The following is a 15,338-nucleotide window of genomic DNA, read 5'->3' on the forward strand; positions in this document are numbered from 1 at the left end:
GCGATCATGTGGGCTGAAGCCATGAGACTGATGTTGGCAGGACTCTGGTATGCCCCTTGTCCCCCTTGTCCTTTTTTACACATTTCTCACTCTTCTGACTCACTCAGTGGGATTCGGTCTGTTGCTTTTTCTAATCTTTTTGCATTCTTGGCCACCAAAGAAACATACAGCATTCACACCACCTTAGACAAACACTTTTCAGGTAATTCCTTCATATAAAAGGTAATTCAGAATTGGCAATAAATATGCTTTAAGTAGTGGCTACCGTATAGTTTAACAGTTTGCCTAACTTTGCACCCCTCAGATAACATGCATTTTATCACATGGTGTTTGCTGTTGTTCACAGTGAATCAAAGAATTAAAATTAATGTTCTTTACTTGGGAGTACTTATTATTTCCTTGGGGAATATATTGTTACAGGAATATCTGCAAGACTGAATTAAAACATCATTTTTAAAGAGGAATGGGAACTTCCCTGGTGGTCCAGTGGTTAAGACTTTGCCTTCCAATGCAGGGGGTGCGGGTTCGATCCCTGGTCGGGGAGTTAAGATCCCACATGCCTCACGGCCAAAAAACCAAAACATAAAACAGAAGCAGTATTGTGACAAATTCAATAAAAACTTTAAAAATGGTCCACATCAAAAAAAAAAACTTAAAAAAAAAAAAAGAGGAAGAGGAAGGAAGAATAGAGCAGGAGATGGTCTGTCTGGATGATATTTGGCCTCTTCTCTGTAGGAGGCGGATCAAATTGATCCCACAGGTCAGGTTAAACCCCTTTCCGGGAATATTTAGGCCTCCTAAATATTCTTCACACAAATAAACCTACCTTACAAAGGTATATTTTAAAAATATTTTCAAATTAAAACATTGGTTATGCTAGTCAAAAAAGATTTTTAACAATATTGGAGGTATAGAAATGACACTTTGATTTCTCTGGTTTATATCCCAAATCATGATTTTTTAAAAACTCCCTTAGGTTTTTTTCCCCTGACTTAACAGTCCTACAGTATAAGTAGCAATAATAAAACATTATTTGTCAGTTCTTCTTTAAAAAGAAAATAAATTTTCTTTTTAAAATTAGATTTTCAAACTATTTTACACCCACTAACTGGTTAGTTTGTATCATGGTCTAAATTACCTAAAAGCCTTCACTCCCTAATGTCACTAGGGGTCATAGAATTAACCTACAATTTGAAAAACAAAATGTGATCATGGCAATTTTCTCTATAACTTTTTGCTGCTGTGAATTCTAAACACTGATTATATACTTGAGGAAGAGAGCAGATTACTCATTTTTTTCTAAGTTATTCCTTACAAGACACCAACTCTCATTTTATATCACATGAAGTTTAAATTTTCAACATGTTTAGTTTTCCTCTCCTAACATCTGAAAAGTGGAGGAAAAAATGGATTGACAATTACCATTCTGCCTAACAAGATTAACTGAGCGACTTTAAGTTGTGTCTGAGTGTACGTGTGGAGAGAGAGAGAGGAGAGAGTATAAAAGAGAAATACTATTTTAAAAAGATGACTTACTTTCTTCAATTTCATTCAGAATTTCACTTCCCCTTTTCACCCTCACCGTGACTTTTTAACATTAAATTTTTATATGTTCCATTGCCATTGAACCAATCTTAGTATATAGACACTCCTCAAGGAATTCAGTAACCACATACAGTTTTAGAAACTTGTGTCAAGAAAAGCTCCAAAAATTTGTAGGAAATTGATTTCCTGTGGGTTTTTGTTTATTTTATTTATATTCAATAAAAGTACTACCAGTAGAGTTGTTTGATAAGAGATGTAAAAAAAATACATACCTGGCAGGGGAGGTACCATGATCTCGAAGGTAGTTTTCCCAGGGGGAGGTTTATCCATTGCCCTTTGGATGTGTTGACCCATGCGATTTCCCCAAGTGTGGGAAACTTGACTGCATAATTTGTAGCATTTGGGGGACTGTGTTTATGGTTTCCCCAGAAAAACAAAGAGGTGTAAAGAAGTTTCTAAGACATGTAACAGTTTATGGTTATTAATAAATATTTAATATTATAAGAAATTTCTTCCTTTACAGTTGAGAGAAGGTCCTGTTGTCTTTGCTTTTATAGAGGTTGAAAAACGTTTTTCCCCCAGTTTCCTTCAAATAGGGAGAAAAAAAACACTGACTTCATAAAGTTACTCTAAAGATTAAATGTGACATTCATGTAACACGCCTGCGTCACTTTAATAAACGTATTGGTATTATTGTGATGATCGTTATCATTATTATGATTTTACTTCTAAGGCTATCAATACTTGGCTCTCCCCATATCCTCATTTTAACAGTTATTCTTTATTCTTTTGGTGTCTCAAGCTCACTGTTGGCATTAGTTTTACCAAATATTAACTTCCATAAACACATGGGAAGGTGAAGAGTAGAGATGAAGAGGTCGTGAATACAGGGAAATTCACCTCAAGTGTAGGGCTCCCTAGAAATTACCCTCTGGTCATGCTCCTGTGTTCTCATTATTATTAATGGTTTTACTCCTAAGGCTAATTTTGTAATGGCCTGGGGTTTTGATAAACTCTTTTTGGGCAAACTCTGCTGTAAGTGAGGTGATTGACCAGCAGTTATCTAGTCAATTAACAGTGACAGTCAACCTGATTATTTGTTTTATTTGTTTAATTACCTAAAGAAAAAAAAAGCTGCCTTTTGAAGACCAAATTGTGTTTATGTAAGGCTAAGTCGATTAATCTTTAATTTCTAAGTTAATTAATCTTTAATTTCTTTAACTTCTAATTTGGATACTTAAATGTGGAAATTTCCAAAGAACTGAGACTAGAGCTTAGATTTAAAAATGAAAAGAAATAAAATCTTGCAGCATAGGAAATAAACACACACATTTTTCCTTTTTTATTCAAGAATTGATTAGAGAGCTTCAAAACCTAGTTTAACACTCATTCCCAGACTATGTCTTATATTTGCCAGTTTCCACATGGAAAAATAATTGCTAATTATTCCAGTTTTGCATTTAAGGGAACCTCTTTTCATTATTTATTATGCTTAGTAATGATTGTAATGACTTTCATTATTTTTTTATTTATTGTGTTTTAGGCTGCTTTGGGTCTTATTTGCAGCACGCGGGGTCCTCATTGAGGCATGCAGGATCTTTCGTTGCGGTGGCACCCAGGCTTCTCTTTAGCTGTGGCTTGCGGGCTCCAGGGCACGTGAGCTCAGTAGTTGTGGTGCGGGGCTTGGGATCTTAGTTCCCCTACCAGGGATGGAACCCGAGTCCCCTGCATTGGAAGGTGGATTCTTTACCACTGGACCACCAGGGAAGTCCCCCAATATGTTTTTTAATAATTACATTTTTATATTTCTAGTCTTTATGTTTTTTCATTCTAGTATAGATTTCTTTAATTTTTTCCAAAAACCTCATATGGAGTTTTGGAATCAAGTAGTACTGAATCATCTCATTCATATTCAGTTTTTGAACTTGATGCTGGTTGCTCATTTCGACTAAGTACGTAGACTTTTCTTGAAATTGATGGTTATAGAAGCATAAACCCATAGAAGCACAAGCATTTAAAATACCAAATCTACTGTACAACCAGAAGGGTAATATCTAAGGAGAATATTACTGTACTCACAATGACTTCTTTCTCCCAGCATGTTCACAGAAGTTAAAATTTGGTAAACCAATACCAGTGGTGGGCATGAGACATCCAAAAGAGTAACTGTTAAGACCAGGATGTGGGAAGAGCCAAACATTGTTAATTTTGTCAGGCAACCACCTTTCCTGCTTGTATCTATTTTTAAAAATGTAACTTTGAATAACAATTCACTTCTCTCTAGGACTTGCTAGCTTTGGCTGCAAGATGAGAGTATGGACTGCAGGGTCCTTGAGGTTCCTTTCAAGGCAAGTCCTAGGATATTCCTAGGACTAACTCAGCACATTTTATCACCCCTCACTTCTCCTCCCATAATCACTGACAGCTTCAGTTGCTTCACTGCCATAGAAACTAAATTTAGAGAACATGGTTATTTTTCTTCATCTAAAGATCACTCTGATAAAGAGCACAATTCCTGGGTCTATTGCTCTCATCAACGCCCAAACAACGTTTTAAAAAGGCTTTACAATGCTATAGGCTGAGTGCTGGTATAAATCAATTTCTTCCCTACCACGGTATTGATACACATCATAGTTACTTGTAAATGGAAATTCTAACAGATGGTCACTAGTGATAAAAAAAAAAAAACAGTGTTATTATTTTTTTCCTCTAAGAAAATTTTATTACTTTTTCTAGTTGAAACAGTTTGATTACAGAGCGTGGTTTATAGATAACACCGAAGTGCAGGTTTTGCACAGAGAAAGTGGTTTGCTTGTTGTTATCTTCATATGGAGGGATTTTCAAGGCCAACTAGCACATATTTTCAAAGTAACCTCAAGAACTCAGTTAAGCCCATTTCAGTTTTTTAATAATAAAAATAAATGCACTTCTTCGTCCGTGCCACCATCATCATTGGTATCATCCATTATTAAAATAAGGAGTATAATATTGGGCTAATAGCGGATCACGGCATCTGGCTCGTGTGAAAAATAACAGCCCAGCTGAAAGTTTCATGATGATGACCTGGTAGCTTTAAAAATTACTTTTTTTGTTTTAGTGGATATGAGGTGAGAGCTAAGGAAAGTATGTAGTAAAAAAAAAAAAAAAAAAAAAAAGAAAGAAACCAAAGTTCTATTTTTGGCTTTTTCTGCCACTGACTCACAGTATTAACTTGAACCAGTGGCCAACTTTCGTCTACTAACTAAGCCTATCCACACAAGAGGCTTAGTTAACAGATGAAATGAGAAATGCTTCAGCTTCCCTCTTTGAATGCTGGAGAACTGCTGAGATAACTTATATAAATATTTTTCTTTGAGCTCCCTAGAAGACAGGAACTTTATAAATATTTAGTTTTATTGTTGCACCTCAGGTACAAGTAGACGGGAAATTATACTCCCATACTTAAGTAAGAAATAACCTATTTCAGATAATCCTGGTTCATACCAAGGACTTTGCATTGGCTTGTTAGGGTCTCTTGAGCTTTCTTTTTTTCCATCCTCCTCCGCCCTTGCAGTTGACAAACGTGGAAATATAAATAAACCTTCCACAGCAGCGAGGGTTCCAAGGTAAGGAAGCCCAGCATGGATGCAGACACGCTGGCTGATGGCAAGCTGTGTATCAGAATGGGTAAGGATTCAAAATACACATCACATTTAGAATTCCTGATTGAAAAGTGTGAAAAAATGATTCATTTTTAAAGAATGAGTAATTTGGTTGAATGTTCTGAACTCAAGAAGGACCTCACTGAATCTCTAGTTTTGTATTTTGTTTCTTTTTTAGATACATGTGTAGAGAAGAAACCTAAAAAATGTGATTGTAACCACCAGGTTTAGAGTCACCCTGTTTATTTCAAGAGGAGTTTTACAAAAGTAATTCGCCTGTTTCTTTGCAAATTCTTATTCAACAGGCTCTTCCTTCAAGGTTTTAATGGCACTAGGTTCTGGAATGATGTTCTCGGAATTCATACAAGTGTTATTTTTGGATGGTGGGATTTCAGGTGATTTTTTCAGTTTACTTTCTTATTCATATTTTTTGCATTTCCTGACCTTTTGCTTTAAATAAGGAGCAACTATCATTTTTACAAAAACAATAGTTAAGAAAGTAAATTTGAAAGCTCTTGCCACTGATTTCATTCTCTTCTCGGCTCTGTACCCTGAGTTTTTAATGGACCTGTGATTTCTTCCTGCTTTCCTTACAGATTTAAGACGAGCAGTTGTACAGTAATTAATTTCCCAGCTGGGAAACTGTGACTTTATGCAACTGAGCGGGGAGATGGTATTGATCTAGGGAGCTCAGGCAGCTTATAAAGCACACTTAGATAAAATTGTCTCTTTTGTCTTCATTTACTGGGGTAATTCAAGCCAAGGCAGAATGGGTCTCTTGAGGATGAATTATGCTAATGGTGTTCTGTTTGTTGACCTAATCTCAACACGATTAAATTAGTTTTAATAGTTCTTAAGGGGCTTCCCTGGTGGTGCAGTGGTTGAGAGTCCGCCTGCCGATGCAGGGGACACTGGTTCGTGCCCCACTCCGGGAGGATCCCATATGCCACGGAGCGGCTGGGCCCGTGGGCCATGGCCACTGGGCCTGCGCGTCCGTACGCGGCGGAGGAGGCCACAACAGTGAGAGGCCCGCGTACCACAAAAAAAAAAAAAAAAACCAAACAAACAAAAAAAAATAGTTCTTAAGCACTCAGGGTGTTTTGGATGCAATGTCAGTTACAGACAAGCAAAGGGCAGTAACTTCACCCTCAACATTCTGACTTTATGAAAGAATAAAGACCATTTAAGACTTTCTCTTTTGTGTATTCATATATGGTCTCCTTTTCTATTTTTGCCTCAATACCAGGGCAGAGCAGAACATTCAATCATATCTGGGGGCCAAGCTTTCCCTCCACAGCCCATCTTTGTTAAGAGGATGCTTCCGGGAGGATCTGAAAATGCATCTGTTTATTCTTCCTACAAGTATTTATTAAGCACTATTGCATGTTCATCCATATTCTAGGCAATGTGCTAGAACAAGGAACCAGAATCTGTTCCTGACTTAAAAGGCTCCTGGAGGAAAACAAGCATATGGACGGACACTGAAATGTTAGGGGTGCCATCATGAGGTCTGGACAGAACATTCCATGGGCATGGGTACCACTGTGGAGGGGTCAATGCAATCTGATGGACATGTGGGAAGAAGGTTCAGAAAATACTTCGAAGAATGGAGGGAAGAAAAGGCAAGTGTGGCAGAGTGTGAGCAATCTGAAAAGGCACAGTGATGGGAAACAGCAGGGCTCTCTTTTGAGGATTCTAGAGGCAGCTTTTATGTGTCCGGTTGGAAGTGGGTGAGTGACATGGCAGTGATGGAAGGTAAAGCTAGAACAGTAAACAGGGGTCAGATTCCAGATGTGAATTTGGGATTTATATAACAAACCCCAGGAAGCAGATGTAACCATGTATTCCAGGCTCCTCTATGCTAGGGATAAAAGTGGGGTCACAAAACAGGAAGTTTGCCTTTGAACACGCTGCAGTAATATAACTCCCCTGAAATGCCTGTGCCTCACATGGTACCAAGACCCACTCTTCTTGGCCTCCATGTCCACCATTTTGTTCCTCTCTCTCCACATTCCCTTTCTCTTCCTGGCCAGAGCAACAGCAGTAGCCATGCCCCTGTGCTTGTATAAATGCAGTTCTAAGGATGCGATTCTTAGTTTGCTGAAGTTGATGTCTGCCCAGGGAGCCCTGTGGCAGCTGGTAGTTCATACTCTCAATGCCTCAGTTCTTTAAAGGCTTCACAGGCTCTTTTATTTCTTGTCTTATCCCAAGGTTTCAACATTGCTCTACTCTGATGGTGGTCTGTTGTCATTGACTAAACCTGTAGACTTCAGTCCCCTCTCTGCTTGGGATGAGTCCCTTCTCAAGCAACTCCCTGAACTCCCTGGTAAACAGATCCGGTGGAAGGTTGCTTTCCAGAATTAGTCAGATATGCCCGAATCTTTGGGAGAGCACAGTTTTGATGCATGGTGGCAACTCTGGAAAAGTTATGGGGAAAGGAATGGCAAGAGAAAATAGGAGCAGGAAAAAACAGGCTGAAACATGACTCGAAGAGAGAGAATTAATATAAGCAGCTTGTGTGGAGCCTCCGAATCCAAAGTAAATAGTACATATTTGTAGTATTCTTCTTACCCATATTTTTTAAATCTGATATCTTATTTTTAAATTTTGTATTATTTGTATTTTATAAGCCACCTTAGAACTTTTTTGAAACATGACAGAATATAAATAAATGAATAAATAAAGAAGGTAATTTGCAGTTGCCACACGGAGTAATTAGCATTCTGAAGACAGGAGTGATGTGGTCAAAGGTAGAGACAAAAACACTTTTTGATAAACATGACTATGGCCAGAACTTGAAAGAGCAGGAAACGAGGATATCAAATTAAAATCTAACTCCCAAATGATGCTTCAACCCTGACCTATTTGCTGATGGCAGAGTGGTTTGGCAGAATTTTGTCCCCTCAAGACCAAACCAAATCAAACAAAAACCAGGCAGAAGGAGGCAAGCCTGAAGGTGCTGACTCCTGACGTCAGGAACCAGATCTCCCCAGACTCGATGAAAGGGTGAGAGAGATGCGCTGGACGAGGTGAACCGTGTTCCCAGCGGGGTAGAGGTATCGCTGTGTACAATGGTTTCGGAAAATCGACAGCAGCGAATACCGAAATATTAAGCGGTTAACCCTGGACGGGACTTTCTCTTACTTGCCCTCCAGCAAACCCAGTATTATCCCTTTGATTACTCGGGTCCTCCCCTCCTCGGTTAAGCTAAATTTACCCTCTCTCGGCAATTCCTTATTCTTTCCCCTGGGATCCCCACCCCCTGGTCCCCAAGACGTGCTCACCCTCCCCGCTCCTTTTCCCTCTGCCCCCGACCCCCTTGTCTCGGCTTCCACCTCCTCCTTTCTCCTTCCAGGACGTCCGTCGCTCCGCTCCCCACTGAATCCCACCTCGGGGACCAAAGCAGGGGCGCGGGGTGGCAGATGGATGGGCGGCAAGGGCGGGACGCCGCTGGAATCGGCGGGACCCGGGCCGACGGGCTGGCGGGCCGCCCGGGCCTGGGAGGGAGAGCGGGACGGTCCGGCCCCTCCCGGCGGGCGGGACGGGGGGCGGTGCCCAGCCGCCGGCTCTCGGCCGCCGCTCCGCGTGCGCCCACCGCGTTCCAGGCGGCGGGAGCCCAGGTGCCGCCAGGCGGGACGCGCCCGAGGATGTGCCGCTGGCCGCTGCTCCTACTGTGCGGCCTGCTGCCCGGCGCGGCGGCGGGGGGCTCGGGCCGCCCCTTGCCGCACCGCACCCTCCTCGACTCGGAGGGCAAGTACTGGCTGAGCTGGGGCCCGCGGGGCGGCCGGCTAGCCTTCCGCCTCGAGGTGCGCACCGCCGGCTACGTGGGCTTCGGCTTCTCGCCCACCGGGACCATGGCCGCGGCCGACATCGTCGTGGGCGGCGTGCTCCGCGGGCGGCCCTACCTCCAGGTAAGCGCGTCCCCTCTCGGAGCCGCCCCGCCGCGCCCCGGCCGGTCCCGACCCCGGACCACCCGGCTTTCCCTCCGGCCGAGACTGGAAGCCGTCGCGCCCCGCCGCCCCGCCGCCCCTGCCCGGCACCCGTTTGCCTTCTCCGTCCGCTTCTGTAGCCTCCGGCGCCCAGGTTTCACGCTGAGCACGGTGACCCCAGGCAGCTTTTCGTCTCTGAGCACTTTCCTGTCCCCAGCGCCCCATTTAATACATCCCCCAGGTACACACCTGCCACGCACCCCCCCTTCATCCCTCACAGGAAAGGAGAGGGACCCCGGCTTTGGGGGCCTAACGAGACAGCTCTCAGGGTTGAAGGGACCAGAGAGCTGTAGCATTTGCTGTCTTGCTATCGAGGGTCGGGGATCTCAGAACTTCCCACATCTCGGCTATTCTGAAGCCTCCTGGCTCGCGGGCTGGGTCAGCCACCTTACCCGAGAGATGAATGAAAGGTCCCCAAGAATCGCTAGGAGCTTGCTATTCTGAGAGACGTTTAGGAAGCCGCAAAACCTACAAAACCTGGAGTACCCAGGCAAAACCCCCTATTAAGTGGCAAAACTTTTCACTTACTTTAATAGCAAACAAAATCAATTCGACAGCTACAGTTTTGCTTTGAAGGAGCCCGAGTAGAGTCGTTGCCTGTTCACAGATGTTTTTATGAATAGGAAAAAAATTTTTTTTAAATTATGAGATGACCAGAATGATTAGGTAGGTAGGTTTTCTGGACATCTTTGTTCGATCTTGACCGACATTTGGACACTTCTCCACGACGACATAACATCGTGGTAAATATAGTGTTGCTTATCAAAGTTCATCCAAAAATGCTGACCATTGCCGAAAGTCTCTTGATGCAGATGAAAACTAGTTGCTCTGGCATTGTGTTAAGGCTTTGATGATGTTAAAATCGATGTGCACGATGGATTTCAAAGAGCATTTCTCAATAATTTTATTTCTGACTTCTAAGTTTGATTTCCACAACATTCTGCAATTGATTTTTAACGCTAATTTTGGCATTGGCCTTTTAACTCCGGCTAGAAATTTAAAAAAATGACAGCAATAAAAACTTTAAAACCATTCTGTTGTCTATATTTTCATAAATTAGTCCTTTCTTCCCCAAAATAAGGACAACTCCAAGAAAGTAAAGTTATATGAGGATTACACTTTGTTGAAGTCATTGATGTATAAATTTTCTCCTGCTGGAGCATCTCAGACATTAAATTTGTAAACCAAGAATTTGACCCCAAACACTGGCCTCACTAGCTGAATAACTTAGCTCTCTTCTGATATGAAGTAGACAATACCTTATTTAAACACCTGTTGAGCCACATCTTTTTGTTCGTTTGTCTGTTTGTTTTTTTAGGGTGGGGAGAGTCAAATGCCCCTTAACTATCCTTGCAAGTTTTGTTGAAGGGCGCAAGTCTTACTATAGTGGTATCATAAAACAGAGCATGTATACTCTAAAAGATAAGTCGATATTGATTTCCCCAGAAGAGTAGCAGTTCTAGAAAGCCCATCCAATTTGATATCAAATGAAAGACTAAGAGTAGAATTCTGTTTCAACATGCCATAATGGGCACACCACAAACACAGGGTTTGTTAAACTACAGTATTTTCACACTGCTGGTGGTTCTTCATAAAGATCACATAAGAATTAATTAAGTGCACTTTAGATGGGTTTTGAAACATAGAACTTTTCTTAAAGTGATTACTGAACACATATCACTATGAAATAAGTCTTGGAAATGGATCCTTTCCCAATATATTTAATGAGCACGAAGTAGGACTTTCCCCTCTGTTTTTATTCCTAAGGAAATGAAATCTTTATTTTCATGTATAAAGGATCACCATTTTCTTAGTTGACTGACATCCTTTACTATTCCATGTTTTTAAGCATCCCATTCATTTTAGGACATATAATATACAATAAAAATTATGCTTATCAGTTGAGAAAGAAAATTTATTAAAAACTTCTTTAATAAAATGAAAGACCCCAGACACTAAAAATAAAAAGAAATGTATCAGTTCCAGCTGGATCATCCAGGGTGGGTGATTCCATTTCCCAACTCTTGAAATTGTATCTTCCCCCTAGAAACTATTGATTTGAGATTCTTCATGCAATGGTGTGATAAGGGTATCCTCAGCAACTGTACCAAAAAGGTAAATAGGGTTGTTAAACATTGTGTATGTGATTCCACTAGTAGACTGAATTTTGTGTAATTTTACTCCCAATAAGAACAAATTTTGGGGCTTCCCTGGTGGCGCAGTGGTTGAGAGTCCGCCTGCCGATGCAGGGGACACGGGTTCGTGCCCCGGTCCGGGAAGATCCCGCATGCCGCAGAGCGGCTGGGCCCGTGAGCCATGGCCGCTGAGCCTGCGCGTCCGGAGCCTGTGCTCTGCAACGGGGGAGGCCACAACAGTGAGAGGCCCGCGTACCCCAAAAAAAAAAAAAAAAAAAAAAAAAGAACAAATTTTGCATGAAACAATACAACAAAAAGCATTGGCTTCTGGGGCACAATGTAGGATGGCATCTGAGTGTATGATAACAACCTAAGTTGACATCCTAGTCACCTCCCCTTGTGGCTATTTTCCATATATTTTATTTCATCCTTTCTTATTTAATTAAAAAAAACTTGACCTTTACATATTTTTTATTCTTTTATTATGACTTTTAATAATGATTATTAAACTCAGTTTATTATTAAACTGATGACCTTAAACTCTTCTTTTCAGTAGAATATTAACTCCTGGATAATTATATAAGAATAAATCCTAACCAGCCAGGCAGAGAATTGTCGTTGAAACAGATGTCATAAACCCAAATTCATGTCGAGGTCAAGCAGCAAATGTAAAAGAGTGGCAAGTCTTGAGTGGAACAGGCAGGATTGTAATGCAGCAGAGTAGAGGGGAGAGAAGAAACCCGAGTTTTTGCATGTGAATTACTGTTATGTAGAAATGCACATCGAGTCTTGCCAGATCTTCCGTTTGTTTTTGTTTTTTTGAGAGAAGAAACTTTTTTTAAAAATGTATTTATTTAACTTATTTATTCTTGGCTGCGGTCTTCATTGCTGCCCGTGGACTTTCTCTAGTTGCGGTGAGCGGGGGCTGCTCTTCCTTGAGGTGCGCAGGCTTCTTATTGCGGTGGCTTCTCTTGTTGCGGAACACGGGCTCTAGGCGCGCGGGCTTCAGTAGTTGTAGCATGCAGGCTCAGTTGTTGTGGCTCACGGGCTCTAGAGCGCAGGCTCAGTAGTTGTGGCGCACGGGCTTAGCTGCTCCGCGGCACGTGGGATCTTCCCGGACCACGGCTCGAACCTGTGTCCCCTGCATTGGCAGGCAGATTCTTAACCCCTGCACCACCAGGGAAGTCCCAAGAGAAGAAAGATTTTTAATTTGTGTGTGTGTGTAAGTAAAACCTTCTGATTAGTAAATAGCAGCCACAATTCAGAGTTGTACAAAGCACCCTGTAGTGCGCACATACATACACAATTTCAGTTGAGATATATCCCACGGACAGCTTCATCTGGGACCAAGAGGAAAAGAAGCTAAAGTTAATAAAGAATCAACCCAAATTATGAAAATCCAGAAAAGACAGAGAGGCAAGTCCCATTTCTCTTCAGGCCAGATTTATTCTGTGTCAAGAAACGTCCAGTGTCAGCGGGGACCTTGCCCCTTCTTTTGGTTGTCTGTCATTGTGTAACGAAGCACCCCGTACCGCAGTGGCTTATTTGGCTCACAAAGCTGCAATCTGAGCAGGACTTGGTGGTGACAGGTCTTCTTTGCTCCACGTGGTGTCAGCCCCAAGGTGAGTGCTTGAGTCACCTGGAGGCTCTCTCACTGGTTTGTCTGACTATTGGCTGGACCTCCGCTGGTACTGTGTCGGGAACGTGGCCTTTCCATGTAGCTGCCTGGCTTCCTCCCAGCAGAGTGGCTGGGTCCCAAGAGTGAACATCTTGAGAGGCCCAGGTGGAAACTGGATGGCCCTTTATAATTTAGCTGTGGAATCACGGACTGTGTCTTCTGCTGTAGTCACAGCCCCACTGGATTGAAGAGAGAATGTAGACGCCACCTCAACATCACGCTGGGAGGAGGTCACACGGGAGGGGAAGATATTAGTGTGGCCATCTTCGGAAAATCCATGCAACCACACCCATCGTCACCAACTTGCCAGTTCCATTCCACCACCGCTTCTGAGTACCTGTCACCATGTAGTCACCCTCTCTTGACACTGCTCGGTTTGGGAGGCAAGTGCTTACTTTTTCACCTCTTTCCTTACCCCCCCCCTTCTCACACACACACACACACACACACACACACACACACACACACGCACCCACGTTACTCACAAGAAGTTAGTGAACAGTTAGCCTCCCAGTCCCCATTCCTTCCACCCCTCCCCCCAGAAAAAGAGTTCTAAACCTCCACAAACCCACATTTTTCAGTGGTTGCCCATCACTAATTCAGGGCTGGACCCAATGAGACTGTCTCTGGAGGGCAGCGCGACATTTGCTTGTAGAGTTGTGGAGTGAAAAATCAGATTTTGATTTCCTTGCCTCAAGGCAGTATACTGGCTTGGACATCCTTAAAACCACACCCAGAGATGAGGTATTGTGGAAATTTGCCCTGCCCGTTTTGTAACCCTCCGACCCCGTCTGGAGGTATTTCTTCAAATGGTGTATAACCAGGTACCATCAAAATGGTAAAGAAAAGAGAGAAACGCGGTTGTGAAGTAAAGCCCGTCCCAGTGTGCCCTGTTGGGTAAGTTGCTCTGGATCGGGTTACACTTGGGGACACGTTACCCCTCGGATGCTGCTGAGGTCAGTTTTGAGACGGTGCGTTTCACAGAACAGCCAGGGGTGGGGGTGGGAAGCGGTCTTTCCTCTTGCCTCGGCTTTGTCTCAATGAATTAACTCAACTCTCACTTCCCTGATGCACTCAGATTCATGTCCTTTCCTTGTACTTTGCCCCTTTTTGACACAGAGTGATCCCACCCCGACCCAAGCCACTTAGCAACTGTGAGTCCCCATTTGGGGGAAGTAATCCGGGTTGATGAATGCCTAGCTTGTGTGAGTTGGAGAAGAGGGCAGCATTGTCAGATGTGCCTGTTGAATTTGCACAAAAATGGATTCACTCTTCCTTTGGGGGTGTAAATCGCTGGGGAATGGAGGCTGAAACCTATGTCATCATTTGCTACAGCCTTGCTGGTTGGCCGTCGCTAGGACTGAAACTTTTCTGTGATGAGAAGGAAGTCTTCAGCAGCGGGGTAATTGCTGCAGGGCTTCTCCCTGAGGAAATGCTCGGAAATTATGCTGTGATTTGAAATCACAGAAAACAGTGAGCATTCTTTGTGGTTAACGATGTGCTTCTTTTAAGTGCACCGGGGCCAACGGCAACAAAGAAATGTTTGGAAAGCAAATTGAAAAGCTGTAAGGGAAAGGCGAAGAGAGTGTGCAACCCTGACACAGCTCAGCTGGGGCTTTGTTAAGAGATATTTATAAATCTTCAAATTATGTCCTCTCCCCACCCCCCCCACCATCAATTTCCAGATGATGAAGGGACCTCTCCAAGCTTCATGCTTTGTGCATTAGTAATAAGTACACATGCACCAATGTAAGCTGGAACAGGAACACACCAGGATACTCTTCAGCTGTGTGGTTCTCCCTGGAAGAGCAGATGATTTCATAGCGCCAGCCTGAGGAAAGGGCAGAGTAAGAGCGAAGAGAACCGTGCACCTGAATTGACCATCAAGGTTTAAGACTTCAGGCAACCAACAGCCTATTTCTGGATTCTTGGAAGGAGAGGCAAGAATCCACTTCAAAGAAAGTGAACGGTGGTTTATTAATTCATCATTTGTAATAGAGCCTTATTAAAATAAAGTTGCTGGCAAAAGGAATGAATTCATTATATATCATGTTTCTGGAAATGTTTGATCCATATGTAAAAACAAAAAACAAACAAAAAAACACCTCTGTCTATGGATGCCTCACAATGCTGCTTATTGTAACTTTAAAAAAATAATTAGTACAGAACTTTTTTTGTGTGGTAAATATTTTTTGTTTATTGAACAAATAAACAAATAGTTGATTTACAATATTGTTAGTTTCAGGTGTAAAGGGATGCAGTTATATATACATTCTTTTTTATATTCTTTTCCATTATGGTTTATCACAGAATATTGAATATGGTTCCCTGTGCTCTACAGTAGGACCTT

At 42.5% G+C, this 15,338-nt stretch overlaps 1 protein-coding gene and 1 non-coding gene across 2 annotated transcripts in view; both read left to right on the forward strand.

Annotated features, from left to right (window-relative positions):
• The first annotated feature begins 1,809 nt into the window (after positions 1–1,809).
• Positions 1,810–1,974, forward strand: LOC116763820. The gene has a single exon (XR_004352635.1). It is a non-coding gene; the product is annotated as a U1 spliceosomal RNA (small nuclear RNA).
• A 6,805-nt stretch (positions 1,975–8,779) lies between these two features.
• The window catches only part of MOXD1 (monooxygenase DBH like 1), an 80,808-nt gene continuing 74,249 nt past the window's right edge, over positions 8,780–15,338 (forward strand). Inside the window, 1 exon segment of the mRNA XM_032651896.1 lies at positions 8,780–9,097. Coding sequence (XP_032507787.1) covers positions 8,834–9,097 — 264 coding nt within the window. The 5' untranslated portion in view covers positions 8,780–8,833.

Source organism: Phocoena sinus, chromosome 12 (assembly GCF_008692025.1).
Source record: "Phocoena sinus isolate mPhoSin1 chromosome 12, mPhoSin1.pri, whole genome shotgun sequence".
Lineage (NCBI taxonomy): Eukaryota > Metazoa > Chordata > Mammalia > Artiodactyla > Phocoenidae > Phocoena > Phocoena sinus.